The 24,653-nt window shown below is 28.3% G+C and overlaps 1 protein-coding gene across 1 annotated transcript in view; it reads left to right on the top strand.

Annotated features, from left to right (window-relative positions):
* Positions 1 to 23,437, top strand: part of Nup154 (nuclear pore complex protein Nup154) — a 69,892-nt gene extending 46,455 nt beyond the window's left edge. Inside the window, exons 25-36 of the mRNA XM_087160904.1 lie at positions 522 to 653; positions 1,761 to 1,838; positions 3,768 to 3,964; positions 5,052 to 5,202; positions 6,882 to 6,986; positions 8,914 to 9,068; positions 12,232 to 12,361; positions 13,602 to 13,742; positions 13,832 to 13,952; positions 17,872 to 17,982; positions 21,053 to 21,296; positions 22,814 to 23,437. Coding sequence (XP_087017030.1) covers positions 522 to 653; positions 1,761 to 1,838; positions 3,768 to 3,964; positions 5,052 to 5,202; positions 6,882 to 6,986; positions 8,914 to 9,068; positions 12,232 to 12,361; positions 13,602 to 13,742; positions 13,832 to 13,952; positions 17,872 to 17,982; positions 21,053 to 21,296; positions 22,814 to 22,955 — 1,707 coding nt within the window. The 3' untranslated portion in view covers positions 22,956 to 23,437. The remainder of the gene's footprint in view (positions 1 to 521; positions 654 to 1,760; positions 1,839 to 3,767; positions 3,965 to 5,051; positions 5,203 to 6,881; positions 6,987 to 8,913; positions 9,069 to 12,231; positions 12,362 to 13,601; positions 13,743 to 13,831; positions 13,953 to 17,871; positions 17,983 to 21,052; positions 21,297 to 22,813) is intronic.
* Positions 23,438 to 24,653: the final 1,216 nt, after the last annotated feature.

Here is a 24,653-nt window from a genome sequence, read left to right as displayed (position 1 = left end):
AATAATAATTTTTACTTATAATTAATTGTTAATATTTAAATTTATGAAGAACTATCTTCTCTATAAATATTCTCATGGGTAAATTTTAGTTCCATGCAATCATTCTTTCCTTCAGATGTCAGAATTTTATTGTCCCGCAATGGACTGATCGTTAAGACACGGTTCCCAGCAGATCACCGAAGTTAAGCATCACTGGCTACGGTCAGTGTGCGGGTGGGTGACCACTTGGATCAGCCTGCGTAGGGACCGAGGGTGTGCGGTATGGGTCCTCGTTAAACTGTTCTACCGTAAAGTGCTCGACTTCGCGTGCAGGTCGTCGGGCTACCGAAGCGGGGGTGCCATCCCCTCTGCAGAGGATCAAAATTGCGATGGCATGTCTTCGGATCATCCTCAGGGATGTTTCCCAGACCGTCGCCAATAGCCCATTGTGCAGCTCTAGTGCGACGTAAATGAACAACAACAACAGAATTTTATTTAAGTTGATCTATATATATATATATATATTTTTTTTTAAACTGTAGCTCTCTGTATGCTTAACAAATGCATTAATAAATCTATATTTGGAGGATAATGCTAGTACTGGTTCAATCAGCCAACGTTTGAGAGAACTGTGTCCTTCCATCTACCGTGTTGAAGATGCTACTGTGTCTAAGGTAATTTATGAATTTGGTGAAGATTTTAAATAATTTTATCTAAAATGTGAGTTGTTATCCTAAAATAAGGTGCAAAAATATTTGTTCAAGAACTATTTTCTTTGATTTATGAGAATTTATTTTTTGTTTGCTTTGCCCATGACAGCAGTAATCCTGTAGCATGACAGATTTTCTATTAATAAAGCTTACAAACTGTCAAGAAAGAGAAGCAAAAAATTTATTTTTAACTTTTAAACTTTTTAACTCTACTTAATTATTTTTTTTCCAGCTCATTAATAAAAGTTGCTTGTGATGTGCAAGTAACTATACAAGCTTAAATTGATATCAATAATTTTAATTTTCTTTGATTAACTTGCATTTTAATAAAAAAAAAATTAATAAAAGATAAATTACATTTCTGTTCTTGTTAATTTTCAACTTTTTTGGCCCTTTCTTTACAAGTTGCATAAATATTTATTCAATTTTAAGTACTATATATATATATAGAAAGAAAAGAAAATTAAATTACGTGTAAATTTTTAGCTACATAATTTTTTTTGTATGATTTTTATTTGTCATATATGCAAATTTTGCTATATAAAGATTAATTTAAGCCTAATTTTTTACAATAATAATTTCTGTCGGTGTTAGCGTTGCGCACAAATTGAATAAGATAGTACTGCAGATTCAATGCATTATTATATTAAATACAAAATATAACTAGGGTTTTGTCCTAACTTACTTAAATAAATCTGTTTTCTCTTAATACGTAATGATAGAAAATGTTTCTCTTAATAAAGATACAAAGAAAATTAAAAAGGCACGTTTGACTTCAAGAATATAGATTATTATTAACTGAAAATCACCTAGCATTTTATTTGCTAAAATTTTAGGTATAGATTTGTAGTTATGTCTCTCGCATGTTATGTAAATTCTTATCATTCAAACCCTAGACTAAAAGAAAATATCAAACATTAAATATCAATTCAAATTACCATTATATAATTTGATACAATAAAAAAACCAACCCTTCTCAATTTTTTTGTAAACTAAACTTCTTATTTAAAAAAAAAAGGAAAAGCATAGCATGAATGGCTAATTTCTATTTAATTATGGAAATTTTTTTAGGCTCACGAGATGGTTCTGAATGCTAAAAGCATAGCAAATAAAGTAGACAAGGAGCAACAACTGTTTGAAGCTTTGAAAGTGAGTGATTTATTTTTATTATTCTAACTTCTAAATGTTTATATGCATATTTAGTTGTCAAATATGAAATGTCAGATTTTAATTATGCATTATTGTAAATTTAATTATGCATTATTGTAAATTTAAATAAATAATTTTTTAAAAACTATTTTATTAATCAAAGTTAAAAAACCATCACAATTAACATAGTTTTACCAACATATTACTAGTTTTTGGCTACCACTTTCATAAAAATTTGGCTTGTGTCAATATTAGATAGAAAGTCATTTTTGATCTGCTCTAGATAGGTGAACTATTTATCATGGGGTTAAGTTGTCTGAATGTTTCAAAAAGTGATAACGAGTTGGAGATATAACTGGTGGATGTGGTGAACCTCTTATTTTAATATGGCTAACTTGTTTGCGATGATCAATAAACATGTGTTCGTCTGCTATCATGAAGCAAAATGGTTTTTTTTTTTTTTTTTGGTTGATCAATGCTGGCTGCATTTGAAGTAATTTTTGATGTATAACTTCAATTTCTACACAGTACTTCTCTGCTGATATTGTTTTGCCAGTATTTAAAATTAATTATTCAGGCCATAGACTACTAAACAGTAAACATTACCTTTTTAGGATGTAGTGGTGCTTTTGGATTTTCATCTGCATTTAGCCATTGCGCTGAACAATGCTTATTGTCATTAAGGATCCATTTTTCATCACATGTGATAATTATTTTCGAAAATGTTCTCTTTTATTTCTTAGAAGCAAAGAGCTGCAAATTTCAAAACTATGTTTTTTTTTCTTTTTTTCTTGTTCAGTTCATGCGGAATCCACTTATCCAGATAATGGTTGAGAGGTAGCTTGATACCATTGCTGTACTAAGACCTAATTCTTGTTCAACTTCTCAAACAGTAATGCAAGGGTTAGATTCCATAAGTGCTGTCAATGGAGTGTTATTAAGCTTTGACTATGGTCTCCCATGTGGTTCAGTTTTAAGATTTCCATCACCATCTTCAAATTTTTTGAATTACCATTGGATTGTCCGTTCATTAACAGTGGCTTTACTAAATGCCGCACTAATGTGTCTAACAGTTACTGAACCACCTTGACCAATTTTAAATTTCATAAAGAAGAATAAAACATAAATTGCAAAAATCGATATTTAAAAAATCAGTGTCTAAAAAGATACAAAAAAAATACATAAAACTTCTAGTATGATAAGAAGAGCGCATAATAAGCTTAAATAATATATAGTTTTCATACAACTCATAACATTCATTAAAAAAAAAAAAAATAGCAAAGTTGCTTTTAAAAAATCTGACGTTTCATATCTAGCAACCTGATATGTTCATATATGTAAGTAAAAATTAGAGAAAACATAAAATATAATAAAAATTATTGAAAAAAGAAGCAGAGAAATTATTAAAATAGAATATTTTTCAGAAATATTAAATATATATATATTAAAATGCCGGAAAAAATATTGAAAAGATATCTCTTCCTCAGCTCATACGATTTTATCCTCAAAAAGATGTGCGGATATAATAGTGTGAGCTGAAGAGATTATATCTTTTCAATATTTTGTTTTCTGATTTTTTAATATATATATATATTTATTTAGTATTTAGAAAGCTTATTTAGTATTTAGAAGAAAAAAATTAAACATTTTCTCTTCTCTTTTTATTAATCTTTATTGTTTTCTTTATATTTTAAACTTTTTTTATGAGTTCTATATAATTCCAGCTTATGTGCTAAATAAGACTTTTGAGTTTTCTTCGTTTTTCTGTTTTATCTTATTATCCTTTTTGTTGTTATTCGGATAGTATATATATATATTATATATATATATACTGTCCGATTATATATGTCTGTTTATATATTTTATATATATATATATAAATTAACAACCTTTTGGAATCTTCTAACACAAAAATATTATCAATTGCAGCTTTGCAAATCTATTGCACCTTGTGTTGATCTTGGTTTGATGTCTGGACTCTTCAGGAGTGTTGGCTTTTATGATGGTATTGTAGATCTCTGTCTCTGCTGTGCCCAACGTCTGGATCCTCAAGGCTTAGCTCTGCATTATTATAAAAATGGTGAACCTAAGGATGATCACCAAGGCTTTCAAGCTTTCATTAATAGGTTTGTTTAACAAACAACTATATTTGTATGTCGCAAAAATTTTATACTCCTAGTAGTTAAAATTGCCATCTTAAGGTCAGACAGCAATGCTACTCTTTTCATTTACTATACTTCATTTACTATAACTCATAATTGTATATTATTATAATATGGTACTGGTGTGGGGCGAAAGCGAAGTTTATGGATACCAAGGTAATGGAGACGGTGATCACGTAACCTTCAAATGCCTATTCAGTCTACAAAGGCTATAATATTTGATGGGTCATGTGAAAAATTGAGTATGATAAATAAATAGAGTAAATAAAAAAAAATTTTTTTTAGAAAGCTGATAAAGTTACCCTATGTAATCACTCATGTCATCCTAATGAAAATGGTCACAAAGTTAGATTGTTAAAATGATATTGACAAGAAAGATGGTTTTTCACCATTGAAAGATGGTGACAAGAAAGATGGCAAAAAAGAAATTTGTTAAATTATAAATTAAGTCATTAATATTTATAACACTTTAAGGGATTCAGTTAATATGACAAAAAAGGCACCTTTACTTTATGGGAATATATGTAAGTATTCTTTCCTTTTGCAACATATTCGAAATTATAACGAACAGTAATTTTTCTTAATTGTTTATTGTAACTGCATTCATTTCCATTTATGCCACCAATGATAGGAGGCAACAGTTAATACATGTGATTCCATTTTATTTCATAAAGAAATCTTCATTTCAAAATTTTATAGGCTATAAGAAATATTTTTTTGTTTCATTGATCAGAAACAACAGCAAGAATCAGTAATTTTTACTTTATTATTTTATTTTATAACCGTCGTTGAACAGCCGACCCAATTTCATGGGTTTACGACTACTTACGTTCAACTCCGTAGCCTTGTAATTTTGAACCAATCCAGAAGACAAGGAAACTCCTGGATCAGTACCCCCAGAGGTATTGATTTGTTGTGGGAACATGGAGGACTTTGAGACTCGACAGATTTAACGTGTATCAGTCACCATTTACTACACGGGGAGTCTTCGGCCGGCGAGGATCGAACCCACGACCTCTTGGATTTACTTTATTATTTATCTATTTTTCAGGAGGAACTGTTACAAGCACGTCATTGATGCAATGAGTGAATTAGTATCACAAAGTATGTCACATCCTCAATCGCCAAGCGTGCCAAAGGTTCCGGGACCACCTCCTTCTAGAGATCCTAACCTGTTAGCTCCAGAAGCTGCCAAAGTATATGTTAGTATAACTCATCCTTATTACTTTCTATTTTTATTTTATAACCGTCATTGAACAGCTTGAGGTTGATTGTGCTGCGGAAAAAATCTGGATTTCCGGATTTTTTGTTAACAGTGATCCGAAAGTTTCCTTTGATTAAAGGTCCAGGCGTTTCAAAAAATCATTGATCACTGAGTTTCTGAAAAAAAATCTTGAGTTTCCAGAAATGAAATTTTCAAAGGTGGAACTTAAAAACACAGTTTATTTTATTTGTTTGTAAGGGAGAACCAGATACTTTATAAGCTTATATTCATGATTAATATTCATTTTTATCAGTAAATTGATGTTATAATCATAAACTCAAGAAAGAAAGATATTTGTAAATTTTAATTGCTTCTCCAGGTCATCGTAGGTATGTGTAAATGGTATAGGTATATGTAAAATTTGAAATGTATTTTAGGTAAGCTAAGAAATTTTGAGAAAAAGGATAAAAACCTTGTTTAAATTTTTTTTCTAATTTTTCAAATGAAAGCTGAATAAAATCTGTATTTTTAGTTTAGAAATAGTTCATTCAATTAATACTATGTATATGGAAATCCAGGTAGATAAGTATAAAATAATAGTGTTCTGAAACAAAACAATATGTCTCATCTGGTAATGCATTTTGATAACAGAAAAGTTTGTTGATGCATGAATACTCTATCGGTTCTTTTAAAGTTTATTTTTTATTATAAAAAATTTGTTTTATATTTGCATTACCTTAAAAATAATAAAACACATTTATCTATTTTTCGAAAAAAATCTTGTTGCATAGCGAGGATCTATTTCTTTCACTTTTTTATTTAGAACCATGTCTTACTATCAGTCCACTATATTTAAGACTTTTCTCATGTTTCTAATTTTAGATGTAACAGTATTTAACTAAAAGCTTCAATTCTGATTATTATGTAAGAAGTACGAAAAACTCTTGAGCAACATAAAATGAAAATTAATATCCTTCATCTAAAAGCTTTTTAGTGAAGTAAATAATATAAGATAATTGAGATTTCATATTATGCAAGACCAAATCTTTTAAAATTGTGGCAGAAAATAACATTGACTTTTTTCCATCTATTAAATTAGTCAAAAGTAGCAAGGATACAAAGTTTTATTGTGGATGATACATTGTAGCTTGTGTGTTAATGTATTCATGAAATAATCTTAGTTATTCTGAATATGAAACACGCTAAAATAATTTATATACTTTATCTCTCTTTTATTTTTTTACGTATCACCCTGTATTGTATTAAAATTATATTTGTTTTACCGTCTGTGAAAATCACTAAATGATAATTGATTTTTATCAAAATAAAGGTTGCAGTATGGAAACTTTTTATCAGTCTTTTTGTTCGGTAACAAAATAAAAATCTGTAACATTATTTAAATAAGTTACATTCTAAGCAGGATAGATTTTAAATATATATATATATATTTACTTTTTAAATTTATGTATATTTTTATGGTTAATCTGATGCTACTTGTTCAAAGTAATGCAGCTGCTGTTAATTAGTAGTAATGTTTTTATAATTTCCCTCATTTGTTTCTCAAATTTTTAAAATTTGACACCCACACTCAGAAAAGTTAATTTTTAAAATAATATTTTTAGGTGGTAGATTCTTTCATTTATTTTCATGTGTAAATTAATTATTTTTATTTTTTAGTCAGAGAGAATATTTGACATGGCTCTGAAAACAGATGATGAATTGTTTCATGTTGCCTTGTATGACTGGCTAATTGAAAACAATGACTCAGATTATTTGCTCTATGTAAGTTCTTCAAACTTCCTTTAATATTTTAATTGTCAATTGTTATGATTTTAGGTAAGATTTTTCAGAGTGATTGTTGAAGAGCAAAATGGAAGCATTAAAGTTGTTTGCAATTTTAGAATTTTGTGAAGCTTTTACACATTTAAGGCATAACTATTAGGGTTCTTTTATATGTTTTTTAAATACTGTTTGTTGGTGGTGGTAAAAATAGTTTTAAATCAAATTTTTCAAGCACAGAGTAATATATTAAAGCATAAAATTAACTACTAGAAAATTTTGTATATAAATATCACGAAAGTTGGAAAATATTTAATGATAATTCTTGAATTTTCTTTCTTTTTTTTTCTTTTCAAATCAAATATCAATTTTATTTCTGCGTATTATTTTTAGGTTTATGAAACCTATTATGTTCAATAAAAAATCATTTATTTCATTTTTAATAAATTTCGGCTTTTGGAATATTAATTGACGAACCCACATGAGAAACCTTTTACTAAACTTGTTAAAAAAAGTAATTTCAACACCTTTTTTTAAAAAAGCTTTAAATAATTTTCAAAAGTTAAATGCTTTGATGCAATAGTGAAGATAATTTTATAATCAATGGTGAAAATCATTTTTCTTTAATTGAATATTTATGTTATACATATTTTCCATGATTTCAAATGATTTATTAATCAATTTTAAGAATGTTTTTAGAAGTAAAACAATCTGCATGCTTTTTAAACTAATCTTCAAAAGGTCATTAAATTTTCCAGGGCAGGTGTAAGGAGAAAAAATGCTTTACTGCGCTCCGATTTTAACACTAATTCGAGATTATATATATGTAATATGAGAGTGCCATATTGAGATCACATGGATGTAATCTTGGGCAGCAAGAATCGAGAAAAGATCATTTAATTTATGATATTGTGGGTTGTGAAGGTAGAATCATGTGATTGCAGTAGTAGTAGTTAGTTATGCCAAGAAAACATAGTTTTAGAAAAGATTTTTATTTTCTGTAAATTGCTAAGAATTTAATTGGATACAGATTTTGCTACACTCCTAATAATTTTAAATTTTCAGCATGCAGTTTAAATATTACACAATTCTCTTCACTATTTTTATGTTTTAAAATGATGCAATTCAAATTATTTCTGTACACTAACATGAAATGGAATATTTTATACTTTGACTCTTGTTAAACATTGTTGAATTTAGTTTACTTAAGTTTATAAATTTCAATTCTGTAATTCCATTTCTATAGCTTCCAGAGCTGTCCACATGGTATTTTTTACCAAAAGTTTTACAGTTAATAATACTCGGACTAATTACCAAATGTTGTTTTTTCTATTACATTTTACTCCATATACATTTTTCTACCTTTGTACTTAGAGATTTCTGCATCTTATAAGTTTTGCACAGCAGCTAAACAAAATGAAATGCAAAGTTGATCTCCAAAAATAGTGCTACACTATCAAATATTTTAGTATATGGATATATTAAAGTTTGCTTTTAGCTAAAATATCTGCTTAATGAATATTTTGTTTAAATTTGTTGTGTTTTGTCAAATAATATAGATAAAATAATAAAAGTTGCTTGAACCGAAATTGTCTGCATATGACTAGTATTTTTTACTAGTCACATGCATATTTTTTTTAAACCTCAATTATTTTTTCTTTAACAAACTTGTTCATGATTTATTGTCCTCAAATTAACAAATGACTGAATGGACTGAAAAAACTACACTACCAGGGATGTCAAATACTTGTTACAACAATCAAGAAGTTATTTTAGATTACATTGTCTTGTCAAGTAGCATTAAATTTTCTTAGTTATTTTTAATATGTAATGTGCTGTTTTTAGTAGTCCATTTTTTTTCTTTGTTTCAGTCATAATTGTTTCAATAGGTTTTTAGTTGTCTAATATCAGTTTTTTCCCCCTTTTTCAGATAAAATCTCATTTCCTTGAAGATTATTTAAAGCGTCGTGCTTCAGTTCGACCAGACAATTTATACATCTTGAATTTACTCTGGAAATATTATGAAAAAAATCAGAATTTTTCTGCAGCGGCTAGGGTTCTTGCTAAATTATCTGATAAACATGGGTAAATATAAGATTTCTGTTCTAATAATTTACTTCTGATTATTTCGGAATTAACCTTCATTTATTATTATAACAATAATTTGTAAACAAAATCTCACTAAATAATATAAATAAACTAAGTATGTGTTCTAAAATTTTTTGCGCCATATTATTATTATGAGCTCTTAACTTATAAAACTGTAATTAAGGCCCTTAAAGATATTTTTTTTATATTGCTTGCTTTTAATTTTGGGTGTTTAACTTTCCTTAGATTTTCCATTCGTTAATTTTGCTTGCATGTTATGATGCAAATTTTTTTGGCATCTTGGTAAATTTTTATTTATTATTTCTTATATCTGAAATTCATTGTAAAATTAAATATGTACCTAAAATAAATACTAAAAAGATGAACAGAAGCTATTTTTGTTTTGAATGGATTAAAAAAGTTAAATAGTAAATCTAACATTTAAACTCAGTGTTTTGGTAAGTGAATTCGTTTTTAAATTTAAAAAATTTTCATACAATTTTTTAGCATTACAATCATGAAAACATTGTCTGAAAAAAAAAGACTATCAAAATCAATTGACTTGATTATTTAAATTAGTATTATTAATAAAGAATGAAGCAAGTGGCATTTATTGTAATAATTAAGCATACATGTTTGACCAAGGTGGGGGGAAAAACCGAAATCAGTGAAAGATTGGTAATCAATTTTAAGAGTTACAAGGAAGCACAAATACAAAAAAAAAACATCATATTTTACCAAGGATAGTTTACTTTGTGCTATGTAGACTAAGACAGAAAACAATGTGAATAAAACACAAATTAAAGTATATAAATGGGCATACTATACAAGGTTGGCAAGTTTCTACCGAGGTGGTTAAAACCACTGGTAGAAACCAGTTAAAACTGCATGGCAGAAATTCAGAAATTGACATAAAAGTAAGTACTGAGATTAGCTTACATTGGATAATTCTTAGTAAAAACAATTAAATGCTAAACAAAGTACAATTTATTTACAAAATTAGCACCACTCAAAATCAAATATTAACATTGTTTGCACTCTGCAGTAATCTATAGCAAAAGGCAAGTTTTGATGCAGTTTCTAAACCTAAACAATTTCTCAATTTGCTATGCACGAATGAGAAATTTGAGAAGATTCTCTCAAGTTCAGTAGAACTAGCAGGCATTGCCTTTAAGGAAAAAGCAAGATTTGTGAAACTTTCTTCCTCTATTGCATACTTTTTAAAACTGGACCATCATCAGGGGTCTGTCCAGGCCGAATTTACTACCGTTTAGCGGTACCTTCACAAATTCAACTTTAGGAAAAACGGTAGTTTCACAAAATACTTTTTGTTAAAATTTCATTTTTGTATCCCTTAAGAAACGATAAATCCATATTCTTGTGTTGATTTTTTAATATAATTTTTAATTTTTCACAAATTACGTCTAAATTTTCACAAAATAGGTACCTGTCAGAAAAACCTAGACAGACCCCTGATCATGTAGCAGCTGGGGTAGTTGTCAAAACTTAACTGGAAAAATAAGTTTCAGGAAATGGGGCCAATTTGTTTTGCAAAGCTATGACAATAATATATATTTACAAACAATGAATTAAAAAGTTCTTTACAGTTACATGGAGTTACATATTTTTCGGTTTACTTAAACAAAATGTCATTGAGCAATTACTAGAACTAATATAGAAGTTTTTTTTAGTTTTTACCGGTTATAACCAATTTTTTCCACTGGCCTGGCAAAAGCCAGTTTCTGCCGGCAAAAAGCCAACCTTGATACTATAGTTTCAGTTCTATAAACAAGAACCTTCCTCAGTGTCAATGTGTCAGTAGAAAAGTGAAGGGACATACAACACTACAGTGGCTTAACTGATAGGGACAAAGGAACAAGGGAATAACTAGGAAACAGGAGTGAGATGATTTGACAGGAACCCTACTGTAGGACAAATTTCATTAAAATAAACTTCCAAATATTGGGAAATGGTGGCCTTCATTTGAAGTTTAGGCACGGAGGAAGGTTCTTGTTTATATAACTGATATTATAGTATGTTCATTAATGTGCTATCATTTGGGCTTTATCTTAATTCAAGTTGTTTTTTGATTTAATATACAATATATTCTCTGAAAAATGTAGCACAAATAATAAAATAAAAGCATAGAAAAGAGCTGAAAAATTTCTTTTTTCATCTCTTAATTAAAGAATTTTTCATTTGCTAGTATTTTCATTAACCAGTGCATTAGCTGGTATTACTTCTTAATTGCTTCCAGCAATGTTTTTTTTTTTAAGCAGGTGGCCAACTAAGCCTTTTCTTTCTTTTTAATTCTCATTGCACTTTTATGGATTTAAGTAAGATTTGGTATACTTCTCACTTTATAATATAATGACTATCTTTAAATTATTTTCTTACCATTTTGTTGTTGATCTACTCCCTTAAATATGCTATCATTTATATATTATCTTAGAATCTTGCTAGGAGTGCTAATTACTGTTAATGTAAGCGAAGAATTAAAAAAAAAAACGAAAATCTCTGATTTTAAAAAAAATTTCTCGTAAGTATTTTTGCATTGCGAAATATTTGCGGTTTTTATGTAAAATCGCATCGATATTTTGCGGATATCATCGAGGAAATTCGCTCCACAACAAACTTGCTACCTTAACTATAATTGAACTTTTATTAATATTTTTATTCTGATCTATCTGGTTTTTATTCTAAATTAATAAAAAAATATATTAATATCTACAAGACAATACAAAACTATATTTAAAACTATAAATTATACTTTACAAAACTATATTTAAAATGTAATATAGGTTTTGTATTTTCTTGATTATAACAATTCTTGCGTGTGAAATATTTCAAATACTACTATGAAATAGTTATCATGTGATTTATTTTTGGTAAAATTTATTATATTTTTCTCCTTTATGTTATCAACTTAGATTAAAATGATGTTTCTTTTTTTATGATTCAAATATGCAATCATTGCTGCTTCACTAAATTTTCTTAGCTATTGTTTTGAATGTATGATTCTTTAAGAAAATTGCATTTCCTTTATAGTATCACATTTCATTTTCTGTTTTACATAAAACATTTTATAGTTTAATTTGTTTTTTGAAAACAAGTTATTTTCAACAGTAACAACCAATTATAATACTGTTACCTGTTACAGAGTTGAAATCAGTTTATCTCAAAGAATTGAATATTTATCTCGAGCTATAATGTGTGTAAAAGGCTCTGAAATGAGAATATCTACTAGTGGAGAAGGAGAATTCTTACATGAATTAGAAGAAAAAATGGAAGTAAGTTTTTATTTATAAGCAATTATTCTTTTATGAGCATTCATAATGTGCTCTTGAAAAATTTTTTCATTGAATTATATTCTGTTCTTTGCTATTAATCCATCTTGTGTGGTGAAAACCTAACTATACTTTTTCTTCATGGCATGACACTTTTATAGTAAAGTTGTTGTTTTTTTTTTTGACAATGTAGAAACTTTTATAAGATTTCTTCTTGATAGTTTGTAAAATAGCTTTAATGATATTGCTGCAAGCCTTTTAATTACAAAATTATTTCTGATATTTACTGCTTGATATTTTGCTATTGAAATTATTTATATAAACTAAATTATACATAATTTAGTTAATTATAAGCTGAATGAAGTTCAATGAAAAATCACAAAGTAATTTTTGTTAATCAAATTAATATTTATTATTGATTTGAATGCAAACATAAGTAAAACTGTCTACTATTATAATTTCACTATAGTTCTAGTATATTATAATTTTTGAAAGTAACTCAATTAAATTTTGGCCAGCTTCTTATGTTCATGTGGTAAAGTAAATAAATGTGTATAATTGCACGTGTATCAACAAATTTCATATCTGAATTCTGCACCTTGCTCACTTTCTTTCTGTGCAGTCCTCAATTTAAATGCCTCATCCCTAAATATGCTTCTGACTGTACAACAATAGCTTTGCCAGATTTGCATTATAACTAAAGTAGGCCAATATACTTCTAAATCCCTATTCCTCATATCAGTTGTGAGTTTCTTTTCTCAAAAATTTTAGCAGGTTTAAACTTTGTAAAATTTTGGTAAAAATTGTTCCCTTTTTTTACTGAATTTTTTTTTCCTTCTGTTTTTGAAGGAAAATAATATCTTTGAAAATCTATCAGTAATGTATATATCATGGAGTACAGAGTGGGTGGCAATGACATTCTTACTTTAGAAAATTATTGTAAAAATAGACATGTATTCTTACTTTAGAAAATGTTTTGCTATTGCTTTAGCATTGCCAATAATTTCAGTTTCGAACGTATTTTGAGATGGCTGAAGCAAAGAAAAGTGCATAAAAAACTACTCCATATATTTTACTAATATTTTGTTATAAACGTTAGTTTTGTCAAACCATAAAAAGTTTAAAAAAAGTAATTTTTTTCTTTTGTGCTAAAAATTCAAGCAATGGTTCTAAAGTGTTTATTTTGTGTAATTATTTATCTGTTAATTTTGAATGATGCTAATTATAACATTATTGTTTTTAGGTTGCACGTATTCAACTACAGATTTTGGAGGCTCTACAGCAAAAGAGGACTGAGGCTTTACAAAGAAAAATGCCCATTAATCAGAAAGCTGTTGATGATGCTATTAATGCACTCAACTCCAATTTTCTCCCCATACAAGATGTATGTTTTTTTTAAAAATATTTTAAGATTAAATATAGTATTAGAATTAAATGTGTGTTACACTATTTATTGTTTTCTGTATGTTCCAGTTATATGAAAGTTATGCGGAGAGATACAATCTTCCGGAATGCTCATTAGCAATTATGGAATGCGGAGCAGTTGATGACGATCATCGTATTAAATCATTATGGCAAAGGATTATTGAGAAAGGTATTGTGAACTTAACATATTAATTAGTAAATATTTCTTTTATAATCTTTAATTTGAAATTTCTGTTTATTATTTTTTTTTGGGGGGGGGGGGAATTATGGTACAGATTATTGTAATTATATAATATGATTATACAAACTAATACTAAAGTGCATATCCCTTTACATCGTTATTAATTACTATTACTTTTCACTGTGGTTCTTTGTAGTGATTAAATTTATTGAACTGGTTCAAAAGTGCCTTTATTTTTATTGAAAAATTTATTAGTTTGATTTTAATGTAACCACATAAAATGTAAAATTGGTTTGGTTAAAAAAAAAAAAAAAAAAAAAAAAAAAAAGCAGAAATGTTCACTTTATATAGAAAGATACAAATGCTTAAATGGATTGCACTGTCATGAAGACTCACTCATTGACTGTTGTGAATGATTGGGATTTGATTCTCAGTGGCGGGTTAATGTCCATATGGCCTTATGTCGGTGCCTACCAGGGTGTGTTAAGACCACTTGTGCGCAATGCCACAATCACAAAATTGTGAAGCTTTATGTCAACCTGTTAGAGGAATGTTTTACTTTTATAAATAATTAATTAAAGTTTTAAGTGATTTTTTTTAAAATTTTTACCACAAAATTTTATAATTTGAAACTAATGCTTTTCAGGACTAACGTCTAAAAACTGAATGTCCATTTTCTTATTTAATCTGCTTATGTATTGTCTTCTTTATATTTTGTGGTGATTTAAAAAATACAGATTTTGAAAATTTTTTGTTTTGTTAAAGTGTAAAATGTTATGCTTGTGAGCTGCTTGTCAAATGGCTTATCCTTAATGAGGGATGTGATTCTTCCGCGCATTCGCGGATTTCCGCTTTTTTTTTTTCTTCCATTTTTCCCGCTAATTTCCGCGGAAAATGTTTTGCACAAGTTAAAATTTTTATGAGGAATTTAATTTTCCGCGGAGCGAAACTATTGAAGTCCTCATTCCTCCTTCTGAAGTTTCGCTAAAAGTCATTTTCTTGGGGCAAAACTGGTTGACCTGCAGGGATTAGATTTTTCCCCTTTATGGCGGAATCTGCCATTTTTCGCTCTTATTTCTCGAATTTTAACCATTTTTTTTTTTAATCAAAAACTCTGATTCTCTAAAAGTTCCGTTTTTTTTTTTTTTTTTAAATAAATATCCCACTTTTTCTGAAAATTCAGTCGTTGAAATAAAATAATTATATTTATTTACGATTTTAAAAGATAAACAGAAAATTCAAACTACGTCCTAGCTGCTAACTCTTCAGCATTTTTAGCTATTTTTTCCGATTTTACGCTCAGAAAATAAGATTTTCCGTATTTTTATCCGTCTGCTGGATATTTTCATAATTCAGACGTCGCTGCTTCCTGTTTTCTGGCGTTAAATCAAACGGAAAAAAAATAGAGGTGGATTTGCAGTGAAAATATTTATTTGCTCATTCAATTAATCTTGTCAATTTTTATTTATTATGTCAAAACAATACAAACAAGCCTTTTAGAAATCCCAAGTCCAGACTCTGCAAATATCTCGATTCTTATTCACGCGATTTTTATATAAATCATCGATTTTCGTATTTACCTGATTCAAAAGTTGCGTGTTGCGATTCTTATTTGCGCTATTTAAATATCGTATGTTATGATTCTTATTTACGAGATTTGAAAACCCAATATCGCGTTTTGTATTTATACATTTTTAAAATCGATTTTAATATCAAATATTTTTGCATTTACCTGGTTTAAAAGTTGAAAGTTGCGATTCTTATACAGGTGTTTTAAGTGTCGTACATTGCGATTCTTATTTATGAGATTTAAAAATCCAATATCACGATTTGATTTACGCGTTTTTCAAACCCTATGTAGCGATTCGTCTTCACGCAAGCTTAAAATCCGATGTCGTGATTCGTTTTTGCGGTTGTAATATCAAACATCGATTTTCGTATTTATGCGTACATGCTTTAAGAATTAGACATTGGGATTCGTATTCGCGCAACTTAAAAATTATGCATCGTGATTCGTATTTACGTGATCTAAAAATTGCGCATCATAATTTGTATTTTCGCAATTTTTAAATTCAATATAGAGTTTTATATTCACATGATTTAAAAGCCTCATATCGGGATTGATATTCTCTCAATTTAAAATCATGCATATGATTCATATATTCATACAATTTTAAAATTAATCATCGGTATTTATAATCACATGGTTTACAAGTTTAAAAATCGTACTTTTTTTGTCAAATTTTTGGATATATACATATACATATATATATGTATATATGTACTCCGAAAAAAATCCAGATTTCTGGATTTTTCGTTAGCAGTGATCCGGAAGTTTCCGGAGATCGAAGGTCCAGACGTTTCAAAAAATCATTGATCACAGAAGTTTCCGAAAATCAAATTTTCAGAGGTTGGAACTTAAAAACACAGTTTATTTATTTGTAAGGGAGAGCCAGATACTTTATAAGCTTATATTCATGATTAATATTAATTTTTTTATCAGTAAATAGTTATTATAATCATAAACTCAAAAAAGAAAGACATATTTGTAAATTTTAATTACTTCTCCAGGTCATCATAGGTATATGTAAAATTTTAAATATATTTTAAGTAAACCAAGAAATATTGAGAAAAAGGAAGAAAAAAAAAACTTAAATTTTTTTCTAATTTTTTAATTTAAAATGTTTTTTTTTTTTTTTTAACTCGAGAAATTTTCCGGAATTTTGACTTGGGCTCACAATCACCCCTGTATATATATTCATTCTTGGATTTCCTCTTTTTTGCTTTCTGACTGCTCTCATCCCTGCTTAATGCTTGTTACAATCAAATGTTTAGTGCTGTTTTTTTTTTAAATTGAAATATTAATGTCTTTTTTTTTTCTTTTTTTTTTAAGAATAGCTAAAAAAAATATACAAATAACAGGCTTTGTACCTTACTATTGCATTTGAACAATTATTTCTGAATTTATTAATTTCTGAAAATATTTGCCTACTTCTAATGTTGTTTCAGCAGCTGAGCAAACTTCTCCCTAAGGACTTTTTTATGTGTGTGAGCAAATTTTGATCCAATAGAGAATGTACATTTTTTTAAATAGCCTTTTGTGATGTAATAAAGTTAACTGAAACCCCTACAGTGGAGAAATTTTGCTAAACCATGTCATTGTATTGTTTAATACAAGTCCAAACTTTCAACTTATTAGGGCATTGTAAATGTTTATTTTTTACGAAACTTTTGTAATTTTATCGAATACTGCATTAGTGTAAATGTTAAATGAAGCACAAATGTCTAAACCACATTCCCATATTGTTTTTTTGAAAATTTCATAAAAATAAACTTTTTAAGAATCGCTTATTCGCCCCTTACTTCAATATATTTAACAATGATTGACAAAAATATATTTTTTCATTATTCTTATTTAAAATATTACTATACACTATGTATTTTCAGAAACATTTACTTATTTTTTTCTATAATGGGGTGAAAAAATAGTGTATTGAAAAATAATTTGTCTATAAATGTGTGGCAACAGTTTGTCTGTGCAATATTTTATTTTACTATCTGGTATACAACATTTTATATTTAATTTTGTCCAAAATATCAGAATAAGGAATAAGTTTAACCTTTTTGTTTTTGTAACCTTCTTTTCAAAGTTTAAGGTTTCTAAACCACAAAGCTTTCTAAAAAATTTCATCTTTCAAATATTGCAAACTTATTTACTCAGGTTTGCAGTTATGGCCAAATTATCAACATATTTATATTTAAAAAAAAAAAAAATCTTTAGCTATTTCTTTTAATAGACATACACTTTTAAATACGTTGTAAATGTTGAACATTTTTAGAAAAAATAATGAAAAGTTTGTTTATTATTAATAGGATGCTTAATTTAATTTCTTTTTAATTTTTTCAGAACTGTTGGCAACAATGGGAATGATGCCAGCTTCCCGAGTAAAGGTTTTGCAGCAGAAATTAGCACAGATTAGTCAGCTGTATGTTAACTCTGAAAAGTACTTTCCAATAGGTATGAAAAAATTTTAATAATTGTTATGCAAGCACTTTTGGGAAAATTAGATTGATACCCCTGATTCTGTTTATGCACCTTAGTACATTAAGTATTTCAAAAATCATGAAGGGAATGCAAAAAGTCCTTTGGGATGCTTAATCCTAAAAGGCAAATAAATAAAATAAAAAAAACGTCAAACAGATTTATGTAGACATAATTATAATCAAACTTTATTTAGATGTATAAAAAGAAAATTCCTTATTTCTATGAATAGCTGGAGGAGAAAATTAAAATGATTCTAAGGAGAGAACTAGAACTTTATTATTATTGCAGTGTGTGAAAAAAAGTATTAGAACAACATTAAATTGAATTAAAATATATTTTATTTTCATTTCATCTAAATGAAACTTTTAGTTTGACTTCTGTTACATAATTTTGTAATAACACTTTTAGCATATAAAAAATAAAGTTTCGCTTCATAATATGGGTTTTACAAAAATTCACACTTTTACAAAAATTCACTTTGGAAAAAAAGTGTAAGTACATGCTCTAAAATACTTAAAATTTTTGCCAATAACCAAGAAAACTACCCTTTTTTGAATCATTTGAATAAGCCGAGTAGTCATGGATCCTGAAAGATCTCTTAAATTGTCCACAGAAAATTTTCCCCAAGGGTCTTTGATAGTGGAGACTAGATCCTGTTTGGGTTGATATTTTGTGCCTTTTTTATAGACTTTTCAGGCTAGAAGTCCTGATGGGTTTTTGGTCGGATTAAGATCAGGACTCCTCACCGGCCAAGGCCAACCGATTAAAATTACAGAATTAGCTTTAAACTTCAGTTTTGTGCTCTTAGAATCGAATCGAAGCATTATCCTGTTGAAAAATATAGTCCCCTGAAATAATCACTGGCACTTCAGGTAACGAACATACTCTTAACGTATCAACATATTTGTCGGAATTAATTTTACTGTTAACAAAGACTATTGCAGGGGCTCCATATGCCACAAAAGCCTTCCAAACTATCATTGAGCCTCCACCATATTGACGTTTGAAAAACATTTACTCAGAAGTAATCAAAACCATCAGATCCATCAAGGTTGATTTTTTTTTCGTCAGAAAAATGTTCAGTCCATTTGTGAGCAAGTATGTATTTTTTGGCAAAGTTAATTCTTCTCTTATGTTGATTTGTTAGAAGTGGATGTGACACTAAATTTCCATTCAAAAAGATGAGAATATTTATTTGAAACATTTTAAACAGTCCTTGATGAACATGATAAATTCAAATTTTGTGTAACTTCATTTTCAGTTTCTTCTTTCTTTTTTTTTCTTCTTTTTTTAGCAAATTCCCCCTTTTTTAGCAAATTCCCCTTTTTTGTTGATGAGTACAAATTTCTGGTCTCCCAATTTGTTTTTTCACACCATACATTCTAGAATTTTTTAGGAAATTATGAACTTACTGTTTTAGATCTCTTGATTCTTTCTGAAATTTCCCATCCGCTTAATCCCCATTCTCGAAAAGCAGAACGAAATTCCTTTCACAAACCAATTTTTCAATCTTAAATTTCTATTTTCAAATATGCAAATTTTTCGAATATTAGCGAAGAAGAAACAATGTTCTTATACTTTATCATTTAGATTTAAAAATCAAAAAGTAAATTTCAACAGGTTTATATTTAGACATTTTAATTAGTTTAAACAAGAAATAATTTAATTTTACTTCTAAAATTTGCTCATAATTCTGTTAATAAGACTTCTAGAATTGGGGGTTTTTTGCATGTCCTTACTTTTTTTCGCTCACTGTATAAATGATTACTATGAATTAACTGAGGAAAAATAACATCTTTGCTTTTCTTTCACCTTGTGTTTGATTAGTCCTACCAAAAGCATTGTTAGCTCAATTAATGGATTGATAAAATCGCCCTTGATAATACAAATAAAAAATTTTGTTTTGAAATTCTTTATTTTATGTCAACAAATAGCGTAATTATGAATGTGCCTTTTTTATGGATGTACTGATATAAAGGTGGACAGTTCTTGTTTTAAATAGGATCCCTAAATATTTAGAAGTCTTGGATACTAAAGAGCGATAGTTTTTAAGGTCTAGTGGAATTTTTAGGTTGAAAAATTCTGTATTCTTTTGTCAGTGTGCTCAAAACATTATTTAATCAATTAATTTTTTATGTATTGTCATATTTATTGAGTGTGACATTTTGTGAAATTTGAAATTCACTTGATTTTCATTACAGCTATTTGTACTTTAACATTTTTACTGTGATGTACATGTTAATGTTAAAAAATAAATCTAGTTATCATTAATAATAATCACATTATTATATAAGATGTGTCAACTAATGTATAAAAAGTGACTTTATTTAATAAAATTTATGATTGAATTGGGTATTCTGTATAAAGAGTTCAACTGTTGAATACAGTTACTAGTTGTAAGAATAGAAATGTATTTTTATCTACTCCTACTTGTCTTTAATTTGTAAAGCTCAAGATCAGAGGTTTTGCACATTGTACCTAATTTGATTTCTGTTTGGCAAAATGTGCCCCCTCAACTCATTCATGGATACCAGCTTGTCTGACAAATAAAAAATGCACAATGCTCATCACATTACTACCATCAGCCTTAATCTTCTTCACCCCTTGGCAAATAACTGGCTACTGCAAGAGTGCTTTACTTTACTTTTTCAGATTTCATTCATAAAAGTGAAATTTAGTAGATTAAGTACAGTAAAATAGATGAAGAGAATACGAAATGGTAATTTCTCTTTGAACATTTCATTCATAACATTAGTAAAGCTTGAACAAACATAGTATTAATTATAACATCAACAAACTTGAACACCGTTCGTTCTGAGACCAAGCTAGCTTGCGAGGAGGAAGAAAAGGTAAGTGTCAGTTTTTCACATAACGGAGAATATTTATCACATGGTTGCTTTTGCCTGAAAACTTAATTTGCCAAGTTATGGCAGTGAGAGTTGCAAGCTCTGTAAAGACTTCAGACCATGTAATGCTTATGAAACCATTGTTTTGTCAGTATTCACCTTCAAATTATGAATCGTAAATGTATTTTCTTTTTCAGAGTTCATCATAAAAGTCTTGGAATTGAAAACGTGTTGCTTAAATTTTGAAGTATCCTGGGTTTATGAGACTTTGCTCAATCTCGGATTGTCCATTGTTGATTTGTTGAAGATTTACCATGCTCTGTATGACTTCAAAGATTCTTGTTGGATGCAATGTGAAAATCCACTGCATCTACTTATGGTGTTAGCAAGCCTTATTGAACATTATGCTGATATGCCTTCAATTGTTTCACTGAATGAAAGGTAAGTTGTTGTTTTTTTTTTCAATGCTATCTTATAATTTATGTTTGCTTATAAATGGATACCATGAGAAAAGGACGAACCGAGTTTCTGAACGATTGTTTTGAAAAAGAACTAGATGGTATTTTTCTAGGGGAACGGTTGGAATCCGTGGATGATTTATATTCCTTGAAGTGTGGTTTATGTTGCGAAACTTTTGGAAATATGGAGAAGTTTCGTTGAAATCTGATCTCATCACAAAGCAAAACAAAACTTCTTTGAAAGTGTGAGGAGAGATTTCAAAGCACTTGTCTAGCAACAATATTATATGGTTGCAAAATAAAAGTAATGGTGATGCTGCTGTTCTTAGCCAGCAAAATTAAATTTTGAAAGCTGAAACGCTATGGTGTTTGTATATAGTTGAGAATATTATTTCTTTTAAATCTTGTACAGATACAGTCAATTTATTCTAAGTAATGTTTCCAGATTCTCCCATAGTGTTGGCAATACAACTTAAAGTAAAGAACATTGCTTATGTACTGAACCATGGTATTTCAAAATATTTTGAATCTTTTGATGGAAGATGTTGGTAATGCGACTAAATATATATTCCAGATATTGGCCCAGTCAGTTCAATTTGATAACATGATATCTAAAAGGTGTATTTCTAGGCCATGCTACAGCTGATATTGTTTTAAATGAACTTTTGGATGTTCTTATCTTCCTTTAAGATTCCATTGTATATAGTAATGTGTCTTTCAATGGATAATCCTAATGTTGACAAAAGTGTGATGAAGGTTTCTAATGAAATTTCTGTTTACAATTGCAATTTGCATGTGTATAATATTTGCATGCAAATAATGCATTTAAAATATTTCTGAATACATTAGTAATAAACTTTGATGAGTTTGCCAATGTTGTGTATTTTTTTTAAAGAACAGTGCTGTGCGTAGGAAAGATTTTAAATATATGGAGAAAATAACAAAATGGATTTCACATTTTTAATTGAAACATGTAATAGTAGATGGCTTACTGCCAGCCCTGTTCAGCAGCTAATTTTTTAAAGACTTAGGTTTTAGAAATTTTTTAGTATGAACTTTTTTTTCTTTGATTTATTCTCATTTTTTTGAGGATTATGCACTTAATTTTGGATAGGTGATATCTAAAATTGATACTGTTCATTTTTTACACTTTCAAGATTTCTTTCTTGACTTAATAAATTTCAGAGATTTCTTTTTATGATTCATAATCGCTTTGGATATGTATAGGTATAATCTTCTGTTGTGTAATGAACAATGCTGTAAACTGTTTTAATCCTAACCAAGTCTCATGTGTTACCCCTAAAATTAATTTAAAATGTTTTGAAAAAAATTTCTAAAATTTTAAAAAATTGTGCTGCTACCCCTTTATATTTTTTATAAAAACAAAATCTAATCCCATATTCGAGATTTCGATTTCTAATATAAACTAAATAACTTATGTTAGTGGATCCAGTATGTTGCTTTTGGTAAGTTACCTAACAGTATTTATTTATTTTTTAGGAGATCTTTCACAACATTCTGCTTGGATGTGATGTCAGGGTATCTTGTTGATCTTCAAGCTATGGATTCTACCATACCAAATGTCACTAATCTCATTTCCAATTTCAAATCTGTTCAACGTAAGCTAGAAAGATTGCCCTGATGTTAGAGAAAAATAGCTGATTAATATAATTTTTAATATAAAAATTTTTTAGCCCTTTTCTACAGACTTTTGTACAAACCTTAACTTGAACTTTCAAGAAGAGAAAAGTTAGCATGCATGTAAATTGAATGGAAGGAACAGCTGCTATTTTCTGTGTGATCATTCATCAATTAATGAAAAAAAAATATTGTGCTATATTGTTTATTTTCTTATTTGTTTGTAATTATTAATTATGGGGAAAAAAGACCATTGGTGCACTTATCAACTCATTCATTTCATGTTAGTTATGTCTTGTATGAAATTTCAAATTAAAATTCATTAATTCATGTGTATCTTTTTTATTCATTTTGTGGAGTAGTAAAAACATTTTGCAAAATTATGTATATCTTTTATATCTTCTAAAAAAATGTGTAATCTTTTTCATTGTGATGAATTTTTGTTCAGAATTTGATTAAAAATTGAATGAAGTATTTTGTCTAAAATATACTTTGCATGATCTTTAATGTTTTTTTCTCAATTTATTTTCCTGAAATAAGTTTCATGGTGCGTAGCATTTTTAAAAAGTGCTTAAAGGTGCTTATTTTTTATTTCTGTTTTTAAAAACCCTTAAAGGTGGTTCTTTCATTGGAGGCTTTTAAAAAGTACTTAATATTCCTTTTTCGAAAATTAGATTTTTTTCTTTACCTTGTCGATTTTCGCTACGTATTGTGCAAAAGCGTGGTTTTCACAATTCATTCGACCACAATCCATTTCGGCGCACCGTCGGTTCAATCATTTGACATGTTTGATTAAATATTTGCATGTGCGTCTATTGAGTTGGGTTTGGTGAGATCCTAGCACTCTCATGTGCAACTGTGCTGCATTTTGCAAGATAATCTTAAATTCAGGCTTTATTTTCCACCCTCTGAAATCCAACCTAAAAATGTTTCTATCTTTTTATGAAAAGAATTCTTTGCCAGAAATTAGTTATTTTATCATGATCATGTAATGTCTTTGAAAATTATTTTGCATTTTGTAAATGTATATAGTGCTTAAAAATATTTTTGAGCACTATAGCTTAAAAAGTACTTAAAGGGTGCTTATTTTTGGTTGAAAGATTTGGCTGCGCACCCCGAGTTCACTTTCTTGAAAAGATAATCAAATATTACATAATATTTGGATCTAATATTTGCTGCCAAGTATGGAAAGTATTAGTAATTCTTAAGGGTATTCCTCTAAAACTATCACAAGACTTCAGAATTTATTTTTATAACTGCTGTATGTCTGTGAGAGCTAATAATGATCATTTCGTCCCTGTATAGTTAGCATACTTTGTTTTCTGTTTGAAAATCGTGCGAAATGTTATATTTAGGAAAGCCGCAGTTTTATGATCATTTTATATGTTAGTATTAGTTATTTCAATGCTGCATTGCTAGTACTCGTGAAAAAAATTTGAAAAATCGAAATTATTTGTTGATTTTATAAATTTTTATTTAGGCAGCCAAATTGGCAATTTTTTAAAAACTTAATAATTTTCTTTTAAATATTCAAACGGTTTATCTCTTTAAGAGCCCAGTCAGTTGTTTTGGTAAAGATAGTATACATAGTTTAAAATTAAAGTATTGCCTATAGTTTAAGGCTTTCAAACTGTGGTGGTTATTATTCTTAGCAGGAACACCTTTAAGTAAGGCACTGAATTCTATTTACAGGGAAGAAATA

This window comes from Parasteatoda tepidariorum, chromosome 4, assembly GCF_982258835.1.
Source record: "Parasteatoda tepidariorum strain Cologne lab strain chromosome 4, Ptep-v5.0, whole genome shotgun sequence".
NCBI lineage: Eukaryota > Metazoa > Arthropoda > Arachnida > Araneae > Theridiidae > Parasteatoda > Parasteatoda tepidariorum.
The sequence above is the reverse complement of the archived record's forward strand: the minus strand, read 5'-3'. Positions and strand labels throughout refer to the sequence as shown.